Source organism: Mytilus californianus, unplaced genomic scaffold, assembly GCF_021869535.1.
Source record: "Mytilus californianus isolate M0D057914Y unplaced genomic scaffold, xbMytCali1.0.p SCAF_13, whole genome shotgun sequence".
NCBI classification, from domain to species: Eukaryota; Metazoa; Mollusca; class Bivalvia; order Mytilida; family Mytilidae; genus Mytilus; species Mytilus californianus.
The window spans coordinates 43,591,798-43,615,334 of record NW_026262615.1 but is presented as its reverse complement, the minus strand read 5'-3'; the positions used below and the strand labels follow the sequence as shown (position 1 = coordinate 43,615,334).

Here is a 23,537-nt window from a genome sequence, read left to right as displayed (position 1 = left end):
TTAATATTCAAATGGTCAAAAATGTAAAACATTCCACTGGTCAGTATTTATGGACTTGTGATGACCACTCTCAGAAACCCGATCCATGTAATAACTAGATACTTTGTATCTTGTATTTAAAAACAGATTTCACACGTTGAGAGTAGGAAAGGAATGACGAGTGAATGTACATTGGACATAACATCGAAAAATGTAAAAAAAAAAAAACAAATATGCCAAATATATGTTATAAATGAGAAACTATAAGAGTAAGAAGTTGAACAGAGAAACTACTGATTCTCGTCTACAACATTTTAAGATATCAAATAGGAAAAAAAGGTGGCGGCGGTGTTAATCATCGGAGACAAAAGAAACTCACTCAAAAAAAGAATCATTATGTTATATGAAATGATTAGCTACAGACTGGATCTATACTGAACACTTACATCACGATATAAATGAATTGATCAAGCATTGTTGCAACATTGGGTAAATATGCATGAGACAAAAATCTTAGAAAAAAAACAAATATGCAAAATACATATTATAAATGAAAAACTATGAGAGTAAGAAGTTGGAAAGAGAAACTAATGTTTCTCGGTCTACAACATTCTAAAATATCAAATAGGAAAAATAAGGTGTCGGCGGTGTTTATCATCGGAGACAACAGAACCTCACTCAGAAAGTATCATTAAAGATTTATGTATGATGTATGTGTGTGTTTGTCATTGAAGACGGTATTCTGATCTCTAATCCATTCGGGATCAGTCTAAATTTATCACACAACCAATCGTCAATACTGACGCATAGGTTTGTTGTTACACCAATGTCCAAAGTACAATCTACGGGTGAGAGTTCGTTCAAAAATTGATAAAAATATTTTTTTTCACTTTGCCGTAGGTAGTAGTCAGTGAATATAGAAAAAAAGTAATTGGACGAAGAGAAAGGGGGAAAGATTCTACAGCGCGTTTAAAATCACAACTGGAAGATGATAAGCAAGTGTGATGTTACACTTTTCTTATGAGTTTTTATTAACAGTACTGTACAGTTGTGGAAGATGTTGTACCGAACTCCTTTAGTCCCGGTTGGTATCACCAGCCTAGTAGTTCAGTACTTTGGTACTGACAAGGAAATATGGGTAATTTTTAATGAAAATTGCTGTGACAAAAGTTAGGAAATCATTTGAAAATATGCATTCTCTTATTTTAAATGAAATAGCTCTAATTATTGAAAAAAGGCGATTTTATAAGAAAATGGTTATACCTGTTTTAAATCAAAATGATGAACTAGTGTTATAAATCTTTGGCCAGGAATCATACACAATCCATCATAAAAAGAACATAAGATAAGATAAAATTTTTAAATTTCCAATTCCGAAATTAAAATAAACTAATCACAAATACCAGGCTTAAAAATGACAACGCCAAACGCTATTTTCGTCTACAAAAGACTCGTCTGTGACGCTTAAATAAAAAAAAAAAGTTAAAAGCCAAATAAAGTACGAAGTTAAAGAGCATTGAGGACCCCAAATTCCGAATTGCCAAATGCAGGTAAGGGAGCTACCATTTGATTTTTATGGGGGGGGGGGGGGGGGGGGGGGGGGGGATAATCTCTGTCCTGCATTTTTATTTTTTACTCTATTCGGTCCTGCATTTTTTTTATAAGTTTATCCTGCCTTTTTTACATAAATTGTCATCCTGTCTTTTTTTTTATTGCCAAGTTGTTCATCCTGCCTTTTTTTTACTCAAAACTCCTGTCCTGCCTTTTTTCAAATTTCATCCTTCATATTTTTATATAATAATAGTCAACTTCTTGAAGATAAAAAAAATAGAGCTAAGTAAATGGTATTTACTACTATGATACCTACATTTCCTTTAGTTAATAGACTAATTTGCGGTTTTCCATGAAAAGTTATAAAAAGAGACATATCTTTACTAAGCCATAGTTATTTAAAATGGCTAAAATCAGACCCGTGGCCGGTAACCTTTCTTAACACATTGGTCTGCAGTTAACAATACGAAGGCCTATTTATTTCTGTTTAATGTGCCACCCACGTGTAACAGTATATCTTCCTCTGTATATAAAGTGTTATGATTATACGGTTTGATCTCGGTGGTTGATTGAAGTTTATCTCTTTTGTGGTTTCGAATACACACCAAAGAATACAAATAAGTTATTTAATTGTATTTTCATTGTTAACCCTTATTTGTCATTTGTAATGTATCCTAACTGTATACGGTGTTATCTTTCGTTTGATCTCTAAATCGTCAATGTTGATGAAATCGTTTGTTTTTCTTTCGATTTGTTTTTGTTGTCTTCCTGTTTTTTTATATACTTTTTTGTACTAAAAAGATAAAGAAAAGGAGAAAAGATGGAAAGAAAATATACAAGAAAAAGAAAGAAAGAAATGGTAAAAGACAACGGGAAAAGAGAAACGATAAATGAAAAAGAAGAAAAAAATATAGCATGAGATAATGAGAGAAGCTATACTAGTCACAAGAAACGGTACACACTGTTTATATTACATATTTTCAATCTAATATGACTGCATGAAATCATCCATCAAAATATGGTAAGATCCGAAAACAGACAACAGACCGGATTACAATGTACCATCATCTGATCACAAATAAGTAATAGCTGCATTTTTTAAAGATATGTTTGATCTTTCGGATCTCGATAAAGAAAAAGAGTCAGAATATAAAATTAGAACTTTAGATGTTGTATTTTGGAACGCAATTAACCAAAAATAAATTGGGATATATTTAGTTAGTATCGGTCCTAACTATGAATCATTTGCATTAATATTAAAAGACCTTTCGCAAAAATTTTCGAAATTTAATTATGAGCTTCAGATTTCCTCAAAATATATTTGTTTTATTAAGATTTGTCCGTTTATTTGTATGGTAATAATCTTTTTATAAAAGTATAAATACCTTGCCTGATAAAAAAAAAACCAAAAAAACTATTCAAATCAATTTAAACTATATACAATTAATTCATGAAGAAAGACAAGAAAAGATAACCTCTAGCACCAAATTAAAGCAACGGATGATTGGATAAGACATGAATGAGTTGCAACATGAATCATAGTTTTATGAACTGATCACATAAAAAGTATTATTTCAATCACGCACATACCGAACAACTGGCTACATGTATAAGGCAGATGGTACCATCTGAGACTTGAAGTCTCGAGGACTGATAATCCACAAGCAGCATTGACGACAGTGGTAGGAAAAACATATGATAAATTATGATCTCCGTAACTACAAAACGAATAAGAACAACGTTTACTAATTAGGATTTCTTGACAAAAGTTTGAACTGTATTTACACCATGATGAAAAATACCATTTGCAGATTATTTTTTTTAGATATGTCTAATCATTTTTGTGGAAATATGTAACAATTTTCTGTCATGCGTCATTTGTTTATAATTTATAGCCTGACAAGCAATAGATAAGAATTAATATTCCGTTCGGGAAATATACCCTCTCCCTCCCCAGAAAATCAAATGACCGTCCCTTAGACACTCGTTTTATTATATAGTTGGAATTTACTTTTAACGTTTACCACATGCTTATCTATGACCAGAGGACGAAACTTTCAATGCTATTTGTAAACACGGTATACTACCACTAAACAATTCACAATAAGCTGAAGATTATTTTATGAGTTTTCACCAACGAACGAACCCCAAACATGTAGATTTAGCATAGTTTACATAAATGAATAAAAAAAAAAAAAAAATAAACCCGAGCACCTTGATACTAAATTTTAGCATACATATAAAAAGTGCATTAGAATTTAAGTATTTATTTGTGTTTTATTGTACAAAAATTATGTCGCAGTATTGTTTGTAAATAATGTACGTCTATGTTTTGTCATCTGTTTACTGAGTGAACCTATTATCCAACAGGTGTTCGTTTCATGTTAATTTCATGCCTATGTTTCAGCTTTGATGTTCAGGTAAAATTTAGTCTTCATCACCTTGATTCACTGAGTCAGCTACCTGCATCATACCGAGCCCGGGTTCATCTCCGATAATTAATTCATGATTAGTAAACCGTCCGTTTGTGTTCATGCTATAAATTACACCTTTTTGCTTTGTTTGGTGAAAGCTTAAAGGAATATATTTAAAACTGTAAAGATTTACCTTGTAATTAAAAGTTAAAAGAAGTAATTGAGAATTCAACACCCGAATCAGATTTGTAGAGACCTAAGACTGGGAAATCCAAAAAAAAAAGTGTTGTCCTTTTGATATCACGTGCTTTAACAAAATATTCTCTTCATTATTCGAAAACAATTCAAAAATGATCTTTTCTATTCAGACAAGTGCACATGTATAATAATATGATATACCTATGACCAAAGTAAGAAGAAATGTTGAAGCATCGTAATAAGTTTATCCAGATCATATAAGATATTGTTATTGATGTGTACGTATAAACTGGATGTGGTCCTAAGATAAAAATATCTGAAGGTGCCTGTAGTCTAAATGAAACTTAAGCGTTGTTTGTAATGTTGAATGTATGCAGCGGATAAATAATCAAACGAATAATTGCCTTTTTGAATAAAAATTATGTGGGGTAGATAGCAACAAATGCGAAACCAAATGATAAAAGAAACCCTATGTTAGTTCTCTCACGTTTGTAACATACGAGTGCTTATCTCCAAGCACCATGTTACAAAAAAAAAGAGACCAGTCTACAACCATACTAAAAGAGACGTCTGCGGATAAAAAAGGTTAGCTTAATCTTATCTATCAGTGGCTAACATAAATGCCTGTTTAGTACTGGAACAAATTCAGAAGAAAAATCAATAAGGTAATTTCTGAAAAGTCGGTCAAAGATGTAAATGACACGTGAAAAATGGCATTATGTTTATGGTTGAAATTTTGTCTGGCACGAGTCTCGTACTAAGGAGGTATAATTACAAAGATATATTGTATGTACAGGAAGTAAGTATTGATCTGGTCTGTCATTCACAGTCATCTCTCTCCCCAATTTTGATCACAATGGCTTGGTATTTATACATGTTGTAATCCATTTAGATATTCGTCGACATAGACTAAAAATGTGTATGCACTATCAAAGATAAACATTTTTTTTACTTTCAATCATGTTTTAAAATTACAAGCAGATCAATAATAAGATACAGAAAGGTTTCAATAGATTGTAATTATATATAAGTAAAAAGTGAAGCACCAAATCTGTAAATTTATGAAATCTGTCAGGAGACAAAAGTTTGGACATTTCTGGCACTATAGATGATGATGGATGGCTGCTTAATGTTCAGCGGCAGATTCAATGCATATTCAGGACGAGAACATGTCAATGATATATGTATATTAACCCTTCTTTGTACTAGACCGACACGCTGAGGCGGATTATTAACGTGCTAGTTCACAAGTACAGTGATGGTTTCCGTTCCGGAACTATTTTCCTTTACTCCATCATAAGTGTAGAGTAGTATGCGGATAGAAGCTGGAACTGCCGGGAAGTTTGAGAGTCCACAGGAAGACGTGTCACCCAATCCGTACACATTAAGATGGCCATTCTTAAAGTTTGTTCTTACTCCTTAATGCCTCGTTTATAGCGGAGAAGAGATAACTACCAATTTTAAAGTCTTTGGGTTGACGCACTCGAGGCGAACACACTAAACACGAGACCACCGAGGCGTTTTCTGGCAAAGAAGATTGAAGATTCAAAAGGTAACTAACTCGTACATCACATTATGTTAATTTAATGGAGAAAAAGAGCAAGCGAACAACAGAACAACCGGCAAGTTATGACACAGCCTGACAGATACATTTAGTCTTATGGGGAAACGCAAACATTGAGTCTGATACGATACATTTACTGATTGGGTAATAATTGTTTCATGAACGTACATTTCCAATTTCTTCGTGATTATTCACGACGAGCACAGATCAAATAGGTAAGATCATGAAAGTGGTTCGACCGTGATAAAGAACAAAAACATAGACTTCAATCAGAAAACGAGCTTGTGAAGATGGATAGTGGCCGATATGTGACCATTCAACAGTCTTATTAATTCAACTTAAGGCAGACTTAATAACGTCATAAATATGATATTTATACACAGCAAGCTATAGCAGAAAGTTAAAAAAGTTTAACGTTCATCTTCAATTCTAATTTCCGCCATTGAACAGATATAAAGAACACGTGTCCCTTACTTTGTTTAGTGTGATTATTAATTCTGTTTCCGTAACAGTACGTGTGGGATTTTTAAGAAAGACTACCATACGGGGTGGTAAAAATTTGGTATTCTCCAGTAAAGTGAACCTTTCCCCTGATACTACTGAATCGATTTTCAATGAAATTCTTATCACTTTTGTACCATATAGTAAAGTTGAGAATTCTTTTTTTTTTTATATCTTTGCATTAAGGGTTCCAATGATTTAAGTTGAAATCAAATTAACGACACTGCTTGTAGTGCTGTATTGTAAGTCACTCCTCTATAACCCCAAAATTAATTTCAACGAAACTTGCAATGCATTACTTTATTCTCTTTATTTGCAGTTTTTGAATCCTACATATTTAGCTTTTGAAATTAGGCTTCCTCAAATGAAATTTAAAAGGAGTCATATAGGTAATACATGTGCATAATTTGATCTGTAAGCTACATTCAAAGATCTTCAAATAAATTTAAGATAAAGTATACCATGTCTTTTTTGGCATGAATATTAATACACTCTCTGATGATCTGTTGTCCATTTTTTACAAGAAAGCGACCCCGACAACCAAATTTGACATTAAGCGATTCTGCCCCTACATTTTAAAACCGTTTTATTCTTAATCGACATTTCGAACATTTCGTTTAAAACACTCTTTGTTCCAATTCCAGAGCCAGTAAGCCAGTTGTTGTCATTTGTTGGCGTCTGTCATTTTTTATTTCAAATTTGGTTTATTGGTTGTTTTTTTTTTTTGCATAAATCAGACCGTTGGTTTTCTCGTTTGAATTGTTTTACAATGTGTATATTTGCAATAGCAAACTATACGATATGGGTTTTTCTCACAGTTAAAGGCCGTACGTTGAACTATAGTGGCTTTTGTCTACGTCATTTTGACATTGGAGGATAGTTGTCTCATAGGCAATCATAACACATCTCCTTATTTTCATATGAATAAAAGTTTAAACATAAATGCACTTCCGTACTGCAAATAAGTCTGAAAATTATGTATATTTACCTCTGATTCGGTCACGTCGTCAATTAAACTACCAGCAACTGCAAGTTTCCTAGGTTTTCATCCACCTTGTATACATGTAATTTGGAGTTTGGCTTTGCAAACTAGTCTTGGTTCATATTTAAAAAAAATATCTTATGAAGACAATTTATTTATAAAACAAAACTAAAGATTTAGCTACCACGTTTCGTTATTCTATATAGACAACGGTAAGTTATTAAAAAGAATCCAAATTGCACCGACTACCCAATTTGCATCCACTTTCATAAAAAGTGACGGATATCTTATCTGTTTTCTTAAAGCCTAAACAATTAGTATTTCTAACATTTATCATTATGAGCATAGCTAAATATGCTTAAAGATACACAAAATGGTCATATTATGTATCAACAGATGAAGTCTCCAATGGAAAAAGTAGAATTTACAGAAACGTTGCATACGATGTCTTCAAATATTCGGTTTTTAAAAATGAGAAATTAAAATATCTCAAAGACCTCAATTTCATACAAAACGCATAACAAGCATGAACTGTTGTCAAATTGCTAAAAAAAAAAGAGTGGAAACTTAAAGCAAAACATGGGTTATTCGATTTTGACGGATGTGTAGTTTAGCATGGTGCAATTTAGGTTCTCCTCATTAGAGAATATTGGATCTTTCGGGGGTCGATTCAAACCTCATTTTTCTGTGATTCAGTATGGAATAAATATTAAATTTGTGGAACTTAATAGTAAATAAGGATACACCAACAAAACAAACACAGAATGGAAGTTTTTGTCTGTTTCTTAAACAAATAATGGTGGAAAAAACTGTCAAAAATTGGGTACTCGCATTTTATACTATAATTATATTTGTTCCATTATATTTAAAGAGACTATTGTTTCGAAGTGTTCCTAATAAAGATTAATCAAAAACAGCGTTTTGAACATGGCTGGCTGGTTTAGTATGAACTTGATCCAAGATGGCACACAGTGAGACTTGAAAAATGTAAACAACACGTTATAAATTTTAAACGTCCAAAGCGCTTTCCTAGATTCACCTTCACCAGGAACGCTCAAAGCCGAATATTTGAAATCCAAGGATGCATAAGAACCGAAACATTGAAGAATTTAATAGACCTTTTCCCGAAGTTTTACCCTTTCGATGCATTTGAAGTTTACCCATTTTTTTTGCTAGCGAGTGTGTTGCACAATCGCTTGTTTTCAGCGTAATGGGCATGTATTGTGGGCTATTTTATTCCATTCTTTCCCTTGTAGTGTTGTCTTTCTTTCTTAGATAGACTCACGACGTTTGATTACTTCTGTGCTATCTTCTTACTTTTATTTTGTCCGAGAATCATGAATCTGATTCAAATAATTTTGTATCAAGTCATTTTCCTCAGGGTCATGATGGGTTTTTTTCGACCATTTTTCTCTATTCTTTATAAATTTTGTCTGTTATTCTCTATTCTTTATTTTTTTGGTCTATGTTTCTCTATTCTTTATACCTTTTATCCATTATTCTATATTCGGTTTATCCCATCCAGACCCTCTTCCCTCACTAAGAAGTAGTACTGGTTTGTGACAATATTGAATTTATACAGAACAAAGATGAGAGTCAAAAACATTCAACAACCAGTATTTCCAGCTCGATAAGTGTATGCTACAGACGAAATGATAGTCATGATAGTTATCAGAGGCGAATTGATATCAGAAAGAGGATTATCGTTGCCTCGGGTTCTTAATGAAATTTACAATTTTAGTCATATTCTTTATACCGGAAATGAGCTTCAGGAAAGACAATTTCAGTCTTATAAAGACACACAAACAAATAACATTTCAAGTTTTATTGCATTAAGTGATAATTTCTATATACATATATTGCACAATGTGGCTCATTATATCATATATTCACTTTAAATTCTAAACGACTAGATTGTTCATGCAAATAAATATACTATTTACAAATAATTAAGCACTCAAGTTCATATTATTAGTACACAAGAAAAGATCAGTTTTTCAAAATAAGTTTTTCACTTAAACATGTATCGCAATTTTACAAAGTTGCGGCAATAGTTTAAATTATTATGCATTATATCACTTCATCGTTTTTCTCTCGTTGATTTTATTTTCTTGGAATTCAGGGATCATTTTATCCAGTTGAGGTAGTGTTTGTTGTATATCAAAACGAGCGAAGGGAAATCACTCGTTTTAAGTTCATTTACATCCAAAGTTATCTCCCCTACTTCAATTCGAAAATGAAAAGAAGTCACAGTATTGCACAAAACACAACATGACACTCTCATAGTCTGTTCATATTATTGAAGATGTTATCGTTGCTGGAGATGTTTTTGTAGGTCTCGGAAGGGAGTTCTGCTGAAACGAAAAACAATAAATATATGAAAATTGGACCTTTCTTTTAATATTACTCATGGTTCATCCGAACACTAAACAATCCAGCAGACTAACCATCAAATATTAACGTAAATACAAATGTTGGATTTAGTCCAAGGGTTTCAGAGTTGAAGCAATATTGGTAATTTCATGTATTTTTGAATTTAAAACAAAGAAGGCGCGCAATCCTACTATATTATACTCATTTTATCGTAATGTTGTTTTTTGTTATTTGTGTTGATGGCAGATCTTAGATAGTTTCTGTTTATTTCATTGACTAATTTTGTTTAAAGACTCAAAAAGATTTCGAGCTTATATAGACACCTGTCCATTGTTATTTTGGTTACTTCTATCGTTGGTTTGCTGTCTCATTGGCCAATACCCCACATCGCCTTTTATTCATATGCATATTTACATAGCTCTGGTATCTCCAATCTATTGATTAGCAGAGCCCCTTTTTCACATTGTACATACCTGCATATGTAAGGTTTTATGAACAGCTAAGGTCCGTGATTGACAGAAACCTTTACCACACTCCGTACATTTAAATGGTTTCTCTTTGGAATGGATATACCTGTAATAACAAAAAATACCTGTTATTAAAAGTTTTCTCATAATTCTCTTGAAATGTAAAGAATCGTTTAAGAACGTTACTTGGATTGAACTAAATTAAACTGGAAAAAATTAAAGAAACTATTTGATTGTTTCAATGTGTATATGTTATGTGCTTCATGTTGACGTAATTTATGATACTACGAAGCACTCTGCAGCTTTTTAGAAAGCTTAAAGTTAACTCCTATAATGATCTGCGAAATGAATGAAAGAAAAAAAATATACCTATGATCTCGAAGATGATCCTGTCGTCTGAATGCTTTTCCACAAATTTCACAAGGATATGGACGTTCGTCAGTATGTGTTCTCTCGTGAATCAACAAGTTGTATGACTTTGTAAAATGGCGACCACAGTATTTGCAAATAAATTCTTTCTTCGTTCTGAAAGAAAATGTTTATTTAGAAATAATGTTGAACTATTATTAATGAGCAAAAGAACCCCTTTCTTCAATGACAATTGTTCGCGTATTAGTACATTTATTCAGATAACAAAAAGTACAAAATATAAGATACCATGTCGTGTTGCACAAACTTTATCTAGTAGAATATTCCATTCAGGTACTAAGCACTATAAAATCAATGTAAACAAAATGAATAGCTGCAATGTTACCAAAGAAGGCACACAATGAACTGGGATGTAGTTCTATGACAGACGACCTCGGGCGATATTTGCTGCTTTTGTATGTTTTCTGATATTGTCTTTTTACTTATTTTGCCATTTTGTATTATAAAGTTTTTTTCTTGCAATATTTGCGCATTCCAAATTTGCATTTCGTGCATAGAAGCAACTTTGTATTTTCAAAAACCTACCTAGCTGGACCTCTGCCTCTCGGTCTCTTAACAGGTTGTGGAACGTTTGACCGTAGATTTGATACTGGCGTGAAACTACTTGTTAAAGGGTTATATCTGAAAAAGAATAAAAACGTCTGTTAAAAATAAAAAAAGAAAAGAAAAAAGAAAGGAATGAATGAATACATAAACAATATAAATTTCTTTAAAAAAACTTATAAAGAAAAAACTGTAAAAATCCGAAGACAAGTATTGCATTTATGTACAAATTATTGTTTATAAAACACGAATTTAATGGTATATACGAAAATATGGACTTAATATGCACTCCTCGTGGTTACATAATTGGGGATAAACTATTTACTTTTCAAAAGAATGATGAAGGTCTTATTTATTTTTTTGGGTTTTTAACTTATAGTGTGTACAATTTTACCTTAAATTCCCTATATTCATCATCACGTGACTGATAATTTGTGCGTCTTGGTTCCGATGGCAGTCAAGACATTCGGAATCCTGTGTTGCAGACCTTGCCAAGTTAGCAAAATCAAACTTAGGTTTTGGTTTCACAACATCTTCTGATTTTACTGTAAAAGAAAATTTAATAAATTATAAAGAGTGTAAAAACTTCAATGCAAAGTGGTAGTCAAATTTTACACAATTTTCTTCACAAGTGCGAGACTGATCTATAGGCAGAATACCTATGATGCATCAATTAGTTACATTGTAACGGAGTACTGGATATTGTCGGAACAATGATGAACGGAATTAAAGTTCCCAACTGCATCTTTCGTGCAAATTAAGGATAATGAAACAACGACTAAAGAGTCTAACCACGTGTGACTGGCTTCTTTTAAATAACATAAGATGTGAAAAGAAAAGGATATTACTTTCAGAAAAGCTTTTATGAAAAAGAAGAATTTCTTGCTTCAAAATGTATTTTGCCCCCAAACCAAATTGCAATATAACTACCATCGATTATGCTTGCTTTCATATCTTATGTATCAAATTTATCATGCTCCATGCAACCATTAAACTGCATACTTGAAAAAAGTACGGCGTAGATTTACATTCTATGATCGTTTAAATGTTGCGCAGTATAGACGATATGTAGTTTTGATCCACCTCGTCAAAAATATTTACTACATCGATAAGACAATGTTTGAAGTAAGCAATGCTTTTGAATAAAAGAAGGATTCTTAACTTAAAGCAAAGATCAAATAAACAACATCTTAACATGAAATATGGGTGTTACTAAAAAACCCTTAAGATATGCTACCAGAAATACTGTGATTATTTATTCAACACAAGAAGTAAAATTGAAAGTAAGTTGAAGTGGTCAACAAATATTTCTTTTGATCATCCTTTCCACTATGATTCAATGGGGTTTTATTGGTTTTAAACACGTTTGATACGTTATATATCAATATCAAAACGAGGTTTTTATTGGGTGTTATCATGTATAGTATTTCTACTGATCGAAACAGAAGTTAATATATTATAATTGATAAAGAGTACCTAGGGTCAAGTGGGTTATATACCATCGGAATGTAATTCCGTCATTTTCCTTGTATCTTTGAGAAAATACTAATAGTATAAATATACCATGAAAATATTCATTGACAGACTGAAGTAAGACATATCAGCAAATGGTTTGGCCGAAATTTAAAAATAAACCACATTCTTTTTATTGTTTGGTGTTTCCATCCGCCCACCCCCACCCCAAAAAAAAAACTATGTTTATGCCCAAAATGTCCACGCTACGCTGAATTTTTTATTACCACTTTTGGTAATATAGCGTGACTAATTTTACGGTTTCCGTGTCAAAAATTGAGCAAAATTGAAAAAATTTTTCCATAACGACCTATAGCTACCTTTTAAATTTTGTAGGAGGACACACCAAACAAATATATATACTTTTTTATTTGACTTTAACTAGTTTCTATTCAACATATTGAGGGATTGATATGTACATTGTCTCAAACTGGCCTCTAATGAGAAACTTTCAATGTTATTTTTCAACACAGCGTAGTCAGCAAGAAATGATTCATGCAAGTTTTAAATAGAAGTAATCGAATCATTGCGGTCGGAATAGGCCTAAGAAATGAATCTAAATAGCCTTTTTATTACGTCATTGGGGCTATCCTAGTTACATATTAAAACCCGTCTCAAGGTACAAGGAAGCACTAAACAAGCAAATGTTTCGACTCTTTGTTAACATGGATGCGGATTTCTATTTATATGTAGGATTAAACACTAAATGAACCCCAACACATCATCAAACATTTTACCCAACATATCTATCGATGCCGCCATGCGCCCCTCAAAGATGGAGAAGCACTACACACCAGGTTCAAAATGATGTCTTTGACTATATATGCTGTAGGTTATAGCTATTTTCCCAAAAATTCTAAGTATAATATATCAACATAGTGGTATTTCGACATTTGCTAATGTAACTAATCATTCATAAGCTGCTGAACAGTGAACACCATTTACAAATAATTTACAAAAAAGGGATACCAGGAATCAGCAGCAATATTGGATATTACAACATACAAACCACCAAAACCAGTTTCTTCGGAAAAATAAATTGTCGTTATTTGGGAAACATTAGTTTTTGGTGAAAATAAATCATTCTATAAAGTCAAACTTACCACTACATAATCCTTGTTTTTCTCGGTATTCACAAATTGTGTCCTTGTACATTTTCTCCACATTTTCACTTGTGTTAATCAAAGACAACAAAGGGGAATAACTGAACTGGTTCATGGTATATGAGTTGAAAGCCATGTACGCCGGAAACGGAAATGCATGTAGCGGACTTGCTGACATCCTCTCTGAGTTAACTAAAGAGTTTTCACCCGATAATAGTGACGAAGCATATGTTGTGTATGGGCACGGCATCAGATAGGAACGGGTGAAGTCCAGTATTTGTTGCGGGTTTGGTTTGTCGAACTGTGGTAGTGCAATATCTGTGCCTGAAAATATATAAAATATACATTTTATTCTGAGCTGTTATGAAGTACGGTTGAATCCGGTTCGAGGTCGGGCTATTTCAGGTTATTATGGTGTAAGGTCGGACCCGTATACTGTTTTTGTTTTAGTTGTTATATGATGAGAGAATAAAGATGTAAAGTTGTAATGACTTGTCTTGTTAGTCCCCGTCCAAGGCAAGATCATATCAGAGCGATAAAAGAGGGTAGTGTAGTAATCGGGTACCCCACTTGACGAATGACGGTAAAATATTTGTTAAAATAACGTTATCGATAAATATTTTACTCCATTTGACACTAACAGTAACTACAAAATTAGATTTGACGAATGACGATAAAAAAAAATTTAGGCTCATTTGACGCTAACGGTAGCGCAAAAACGACGTTTGACGCTTGAAGGTAAAGGGCATTCCTACCCTTATAAGAGAAAAATTATAAATTTTAACTATGATAACGACTATATTTGGATAAAAATGAGCGAGGTTTTCCCCCTTTTAAAAAAATGGATTAATTCAAACAATTAATATCATTACAGATCTAATGTTTAAAAGCCTTGTTCTTTTAATTCTGACGATGATACAGGACATTGTAATTTTATCCCACTATAGTTTTTCTAAAAAGCAAACAAAAAGTTTCTGAAATGTTCAAAAATTTTGTACAAGTTAAACTTTTGTACAAATTATACCTTTGTATAAATTATACCTTTGTGCACGTTATACTTTTGTACAAATTATACCTTTGTATAAGTTATACCTTTGTGCACGTTATACTTTTGTACAAATTATAATTTGTATGGTATTTTTCCTGCACATAATGTCTAAAATTTTACTAAATCTGGTGACCTCAGGTGCAGCTATATGCTAATAAAGACAGTGATTAATGTTCGACTGAAGTATATACACTTGTAAGTAAAACTTCTAACAGGGTATTTATGGAAGATACACGTGTTCAACTTTGTAAAAGAGGGTCCTTGTTCAAATAATGATAGCTTGTACAAAAAGTCTGCACAAAAGAAGTTTGTACTAAAACATACCATATTCACATAATTCCCATTCATGATTAGGAAATTAAATAATTAAATTGACCTCACTTATCAGACAAAATCCGTACCGATATTGTATTTCAATGATAATATTCAAATAAAGTTTTATTATACCGGAACAAATCTATGTTATAATTCGCACCAAATAAAAACAAGATTAACACATCGGCTATACAAACACACTTAATATGTAGAAGTTAATAAAACTGTGAAGTCATGGCGGGTAGGCCAATAAACGTATTGTTAGAGGACGGCTTAATTTAATAAGGTAAATGTCGGAACGGAGCATGAAAATTTTCATTACTATACAAATCCTGTAGTTAATTTTTATGCTTTATGATTGGTGATATAATATTTGTTTAGAGTTGTAAATATATAAGTGAGATTTTTATAAGGTACATTTTGCACATAAAAAAAAATTAATGCAAAGACTCTCATATGGTATATTCATAGGTTATAAAATATAAATATACACATAAAAAAAAATTAATGCAAAGACTCTCATATGGTATATTCATAGGTTATAAAATATAAATATACTATGATGTTAATTCGTCCTTAAATTCTGGTGTCCCTTATAAAAAATTTTTAATTGTTAAAATCAATCAGTGTAGGAATGGTAATTGACTAATAAAACATGAAATTCTAATATAAAGACTGGTTGATTGTTATTTTCTATACGTTCAGTCGCAAATATTGCATAAATATTAACAATAAGTCTATGTGATACGAATGCCGATTAGATGAAAAGAGCGAGAAATGAATTGTATATTAGGGTGTGGATGGGTGTAAACAGAATAGGGAATAATCGGCAAAAATATAAAGAATAGAGAAAAATGTACCAAAAAAACTAAAGATTAGAGAATAATGAGATGCTAAAATATAAAGATTAGCGAATGGGCAAAAGTAAATAGAATAGAGTAAAATGGCATAAAAAATTAAAGAATACAGAAATGAAGGACTCTCCCCCACCCCCACCCCAACCCCCCACACACACATCCAGACCCTCATATATACAAGATACCGAACAGTATTGATATATGTTTATTTCTTCTTCCTATAATGACTTAAAATATAAACATCATCAAAAGTATATATGATAATTTTTTTTCTAATTTACTGAAATTCTTGACAATACAGTGTATGTTGTAATTAATACAGAAGTATTCAGATGTACAAATTTTAGTATATTACATTTCCAAACTTTTAAAGGTTTGTATTGAACGTATTCTAGATGTATTAAGAAGTAAATATAGTTGATATTCATTGAAAAATATCAATTTGACTAAAACTTTTTGAAGTTATTTGGCCGCAATATTTGCAAGATAATTCTAGTCTTTTAAAGATAACGACATTGAAGCACGATATAGTCTGTGTTAATCAAAAAGAAATCAGCAACATATATAAAGTGTTATTCGGATGCAAATATTACCATCTTTGGAAAAGGCATCCAGTTCGAAAATGCAGTACTTTGACTTCTTATAGAAGATTGGAAAATTCATTCACTTTCGAAAACTGACGTTTATATATGTGTATTTTGTTTTCATGTTTTAATGCTTGGTGAAAATTTTAAAGTAATTTATATATCTGTGCTTCACAGATTTTCTTGTGTCATATCCGGGCAAAGTCTATTCGGAAATGATAACATTAGTTGTTTTAAAAATATTTCAACACATTGTTAAATACAAATTTATTTTCTGAATGTACGCACAATTTAATTACTGAATGCACTCCCGTACTTTTATCTTGGCACAATAACAAAATTATAATGATGTATTATTTTACCAGTAGAGCTTTAAATTGAAATGAAAATTAACTGTGACAATCTTAATCAGGCGACAAATTCATTTCACTTTTCGGTATTACCTGTTTTCCTTAAATGTAAAATAAATGTCAGTTTCTGTAGCTTGTTATCGGAACTGAGGAACCTGTTTTGGGGGTTCCATAAATTTGAATGTCGTTTGCTAATTAATTTGCATTTTAATACACGACTGTTTAATGTTATGAAGTTTATTAGAAACTGAAAAAGCAAGAAAAATTTAAATGTATACTGTTTTAATTTACATAATTGTAACTATTTAAGCAGAAATAAAGTTTTAATTCCAAATCCCTATCTAGGGCCTCATCCTATTGTTTTTATCAAAAATCATTTTTCATGCACAGTAGTTGACCTTTTGACTTTGGAGACTAGTGATAACATATTTAACTCTATGATTCAGTTTCTGGTTAATATGAGGAATGGTTTACAAATATTTTGGAAATTATTTGATGAGTAAGGGAGTCGCAGTTTAATACATCACTTTTATTTTTAAGACTTTTGACTTATTTATCAATTTGACATATACCACGATTCATGTCTTTTTATTCTTAGTAAATTGTAATAATAAGTCTTTACATTTTTTTTAAATAATTTAAAAGGATTTCACTTTATAGAACATTCCCAAAATCCATCCGATACGAACGCTTTATATGAAATTTGTAACATAATTTATGGAAAAAAAACTTCTCTTGAATAAATCGGCAAACGAAACTTGCAAAAATATATATAATAATACATTAGGATTAAATTTTTTGAAATTAAAAAAAAAAAATGAACAAAATATATACAGGACATCTTTTATATGATATTCAATCTCATTAGTCAGAAAAAAAACTGACAGCGCTATGACAAAAAAACGAAAAACGCAAAGGATCTTTTCAAATCAAAAATTATTCGAGTACATATAAATGCGTATTTTCATAAAGAATACACTTTAGATATATACATGATATATGTTCTTTCATTATCTCATGTTCGAAAAAGACAGCTTTGTAGTTTTTTGTGCCATCCAGAAAGACATTTCCTGACTTACAGTATATCTTGGAAGATTTTGCTATTCCGTCATCACTAATCAACAGATGATTAACAGAGGTGAGGAAAAAAAGTATCGGGCAATATCAGAAATTGGTATTTTCTCATGGAATTCTGAACATTCCATAACAAGTGTTGATTGGTAGAATGAAATGATCATCGATATTTTAAATTGAATAAAATCCGATTGCTTTATCATATATTATATTCTGAATTTAATTATTTCCGATTTTTTGCCTTCAGAATGACAGTGTGTTGTTTTGTACCGAATTAAAATTAGGAATAAAATGAAACAAGTATAGTTATTGGTTGTAAAAGTGAGGTAGTATATACATTCAAACTCAAAGTCGGAGAAAAACTGACAGCGCCTTGCCAAAAAAAAAAAAAACAACGAAAAACGAAAAACGAAGAAAAGACAAACAAATTTATAAAACACAAAATAAAAAACTATTAAAAGACGGAACACAGTAAAAACTATCTATACATAGAATAAATCCAGAAATTAAATCTATTAATATATATACAATATATATTCAAAACTTTGATAACGATTCAAGTAAGTCATATCATAATGAAAAAAATTATCAAGACGCACATCAATTACCAATGTACTGTATTGAATCAAAATACAATTCAACACTGATGGATTTTCAATTAAAGGTATTTTTTTCTTTTAAATCTTAAGCTTACTATTTCTCAGAATTTCAGAATAAAATGATTATTTAACAAAAACTCGAACTAAGACCAGTAGAAGGCTACTCAGCTAACTATCTGAAAGATAAGATAATTAACAAACAAAAAAGATAAATAAATATGTAGATAATAAATAAATAAATATTCTTACTAGAGTCTTTTTCCACTTCTTCGGAAAATTCTCTACCGGTTCTAACTAGGAAAGATTTTGGCATAGTTACAGCTATTTGACTTCTAATCCTACTTCGGAAACTTTTAAACAAACTCTGTCACTCTCCGATATCAACAAGGGCTTTATAAACAAAGTTGACATCACCTATTTTACCGAAGAGAGGCTGGGCGACATTTTAATATAGCATAATTAGCAGGGGTAAAGAACGCCTTATTTACACGAATTTGTAATCTTCGACACGCGTTTAATGTATTTACCGTTCCAATTGACTTTACGATCGTATTAAATGGGAGATGAGTCAATCACTAAATTCCCCAGGTAATACTTACCCCGATACTTTCATATGTCACACGTATAATATATTACCCACCCACCTAGCCCCAGTTACGGTATAGTTTACGACTGCTCAGTCAAAAGATTTCCGTTTTTCTATATATTTAGGTGATGTAGAATAAAGTTGTGCTATAAATGTCAAAACCACATGTAATATTTGATAAGATTTAATTGTTTTTATTTCAATTTGAATGAAAAGTTATCTTGTTAGATAATTGGATGTAAACAAATCGCAATTTTACTTACTAGTACAATGTACTTTAGTAATATGTACGCAATAAGTATTTCAAAGCATAGAATCATGTTGTGATACAAGAAAGTGCGAAATTATTTTAACGCGTAGAATTCATACTGAGTCTCTCTTTCAAAAAAAAAAATTGCGCATTTGCGCATTGCGCTAAAATTTAAATATTGAAGACTTCAATGACTTTACTGAAGTCAAAAAATTTTAACGAAAATATAGTGTTTTTTTTTAACTTCACTTCTGAAACACTTTTTCTTGTTTAGAAGAAAATAAGAATTAAACAGTTTATTTATTATAAAAAAGTTATATCCTGTTCCAAGAACAAAGTTTACTGCATAGCTTCTCAATTAAAACGGATCGTTTTGCCTGCTATACAAAAGTAATCGTTCAATTAAAATATAAAAAGACACCGACCCTCTAGTTTTCACATTTAATTCCTGAACAAATTAATTTTTACTTTCTGTAGAAATGCTTTATTTTCAACTCTATTCTGAAACAAATATTTGTAAGATACCAAAATTATCTCAAACATTACGACTATAGAAATTCTGATATTTTTACATTCTTCTAAAATACATCAAATTTCCCAGATTTTCCAAGACTATACATGCTGCAGAAATTGATATAGAGACCTTTTGTTGTATTCCATAGTTTGTGACAAATTTAAAAATATTTTATTATAATTATTTTGATTATCACTAATAATTCATAATTAAAATATTGTAGTCAAATAATTCAAAATAAAATGAAATAATTGAGCTTTTTTTATTTAGTCTTCAAATTTATTTCAACGCTAAGAGTTTTAAAATTATCCTTTGCGCATCATCTTGATAAGATATTTTTGTCGGAAATACTTTAAAAATACTTCCCAATTTTATTGCTGTAAATCGATAATCCAATACTTGTAGCATTTAAATAAATTGACAAGTAATAATTATTTGACTAATTTTATTGTATTTTAAATACGTTCAAGTGTTGTAGGTAAACATTATAAAACTGACCAACACTGTATATGGACATGGATACTTTGGCCGGAGGCAAAGGGACACCTACGAAGCCTGAACTCTCTTGAATGGTCAATTTTTATACTGTAGGTGATGCGGTTGTACTTGCAACTACGACAGAAAGGGGATTAGAAAGAACTGGCCTCATATACTGTAACAGTCAAAAAATAATATCAAGATATATACATGTAAAATTATGTTTTTAAATTTTACACTGATCTTAAAGAGGCTAAACATATACCACAAATGAGACATTACAAGATTTTAGCTGTATCTAATAGATTTTAATAACAATGGAATAAATAAAGAAATAAAAAGAAACCAGTGGCCAAAACACGAAATAATAATTATTTAAGTATATGCATGTGTAAAATGACAGAAAAGTGCAGTTTGAAAATGTAAATGTTTTTAAGTTAATAAAAAAGATAATGATAATCATGTCGAATAAAACAGAAAAGAAATTAAACTTAATAAATGTTATGCGTTCGAAAGCCTTCTCTTGATTGCCGTGCCTTCATCATGTACGCTCAAAACCAAAAACTAAGGATGTATTAGAATAAATAAACGCGAAAAGCTATCTGATCAAAACTGACAAAAAAAAAAGAAATTATAGCAATATCCATCTTAGGTCAACAATAAGAATGTACAATATCATGACTAAACGTAAAATGAAGTGAAAACTTGTAACATAATTCGAATTTGGTTGTGTTAAAACAATTAATTAGCTATATACAGTAGCATGCGCAAAACTTTTGCGGCCTACAATTCAAACCGCATGTATAATGAAACATCCAATCGAAAACTCTTGCAACACCTAAAACGAACTAGGCGAATATACAACAGAAAATATACTTTGTCATGATTAGGTTTAAAATAACAGCACTATTATTTAACTTTATATAGTGGTTGGTTGCAATTCCCCCCCCCCTCCTAAAAAACATCAACAGACAAACAAACAAACAAAACTATTACACCCTAGTACTTTTAAAAAAATCAGAACCATCAGTTCATTGAGAGATTCATGGATTTGACTTTCTTTAAAGAACTTGTCGATGATGAAATATCCTTGATATATGTGTTCAATAATTTAATCATAATTTTATAAACCGGAGACGATTTAGACATATTATATAGACATCTACCAATTGATGCTCACTGTAAGTACCTGTCTTTTTGGTTATTTTAATCTTTGATTTGTTGTCTCAGTGACATATACTCTACACATCCCTATATTCATTTGAATTTTAGACTCCATACAAAAGACAATTGACCAGTTAAAGTGGTCAGACTACTGCTCTTATCTTCAGTTTCTGTGTAGATTTATCGTTTTGTGATGATCAATGTCTTTGAAGAAACATATTGTTTACTAATTGCCAATGTTCCTATCACAGTTATGCATTTATAATTTATGATATCGGAAAGAATTATTTCCTTCCAATTTAATGAGGCGCTCGAGGCGCTCTATCAAATTTTATGAATGTATCTCCGATCAATTTACAAAATCTCTCATTTTATATCTTAAAATTAGCGAGACTGTTACTTTTCGCCCCTATCGTCGCCGACCACTGAAGTTATATCTACATTTATTCTAATTATGCACCAGTTCACACGCCTTTAAAACCAAATGCTACTGATTCCAGTATATAAATGCATTCTATAGATATCAGGTCTTATTATAGCACATTAAAACGATAAGTGTAATTACAAAATATGCTAAGAAAAACAACTACATACGATTATAGTAAAAAAGGTAAGGAAAACCTAATGTGAAAAATAATCTTACCATTGAAAAGTAAATACACCATACCTATATTAAAGAGTTAAACACGTGTGTCTGAACTGAATTTCATTATAAGAATGAAAAAAAAGATGTGGTGTGATTGCCAATGAGACAACTCTACACAAAAGACAAAATGCCGTAGGTGTTAACAACTATAGTTCACCGTACAATCTTCAACAATGAGCAAAACCCATATCCCATAGTAAGCAATAAAAGGCCCCGAAATGACAAAAGTAAAACATTTCAAACAAAAAACTAACGGTCTGGTTTATGTATACACAAAAAAAAGAGAAGAGAGGCAAATATGATACACAGTAACAAACGAAAACCACTGAATTACAGGCTCCTGATTTGGGACAGACTCAAAGAGAATATGTTAGCTGGTGTTCAAACCTTCTTCTCAACCTGGGACAGTGGTATAGTATCACAAAATAAGAACAAACTGTACAAATCAGCTGAAAAGGAGTTAAGTCGTCAGATCGTCATTGTACGGTTTTAATATTTAACTGATTAGAATTAAAAAGGGAACGCGGTTGTGATCCCAACCTCAAAAGAATACACGTTCGCCACACGTGTCTGTCCACCAGGAACATCTGCACTGACTCTCATAGTTATAAATAAGCAAAGTCTTTTGTCCTTTAAGTAATGTGATGTTGAATGCGGATATATTTCTGATATACTCTCTAAAGATTATTCATATGCTGTTGAATACATGGGCGAATAAGACATCAACCATTTTTTGTGTGTATGTGATTAGGGGTGAGCATGTCTTGTTTTTCTTTCGGGAGGAACAATTTTGTTCGACTGTATTACAAACATTTTGATTTCAATAGCATACATGAACAAGAATCTGTTTTGAAACTGGACACTACATTCATTTTTCCTATATTTTTAAATCAGACGAATTTATTAAAAAAAATACCCCATACAATTTTTTTTAATTTAATATTTACCATCACTTTTGGCAAGGGACTTATAAAAAAAAACTTGTCAAGTAGCGAAACAATATAAATGAAAGCACCTAACCATATCGTATGGATATTCTGTCTATTGTTAAAACACTATGGTCTTGTATTTGTCGATTGGTTTCTGTCTTATTAATTCATAATCTACGTCTTTTTAATCATGCTAACCCTTTGTATAACAATGTGGGTTTTTTTTCTCTCTCAAATGTCCACTAAACTTTATAGTATACACAGAAAAGCAGAAACGTTTCTATTTGAAACTAAATAATAAGTTTGGAACGAAAAAAACTAAAATCCCATCAACGAATAAAAATAAGGAGATGTGGTATAATTGCCAATGAGAACTACTAGTATCCACCAAAGTTAAAATGAAGTGAATGTAAACAATTATAAGGAACCGTACGGCCTTCAACAATGAGAAAAACCAATACCGTACAGTCGCATCCATACCTCAATCGACTATTAAATTTCATACGCTAGATTTTCCATTTTCTTGAA

General features: G+C 31.3%; 1 protein-coding gene across 2 annotated transcripts; it reads right to left on the bottom strand.

The window, feature by feature from the left end:
• Positions 1-8,999: 8,999 nt before the first annotated feature.
• Positions 9,000-18,804, bottom strand: LOC127723819 (protein odd-skipped-related 1-like). 2 transcript variants are annotated; one of them, XM_052230546.1, is made up of 7 exons: positions 18,693-18,804; positions 13,617-13,940; positions 11,396-11,546; positions 10,984-11,079; positions 10,399-10,554; positions 10,036-10,135; positions 9,000-9,543 (listed from the first exon to the last, which is right to left on the bottom strand). In XM_052230546.1, exons 1-7 carry the CDS (start codon positions 18,754-18,756, stop codon positions 9,481-9,483), a joined length of 954 nt encoding a protein of 317 aa, XP_052086506.1. In that variant the 5' UTR covers positions 18,757-18,804; the 3' UTR covers positions 9,000-9,480. The 2 variants fall into 2 exon arrangements, with proteins under 2 accessions (XP_052086506.1, XP_052086507.1); XM_052230547.1 differs by having other exon boundaries at positions 9,000-9,540.
• Positions 18,805-23,537: the final 4,733 nt, after the last annotated feature.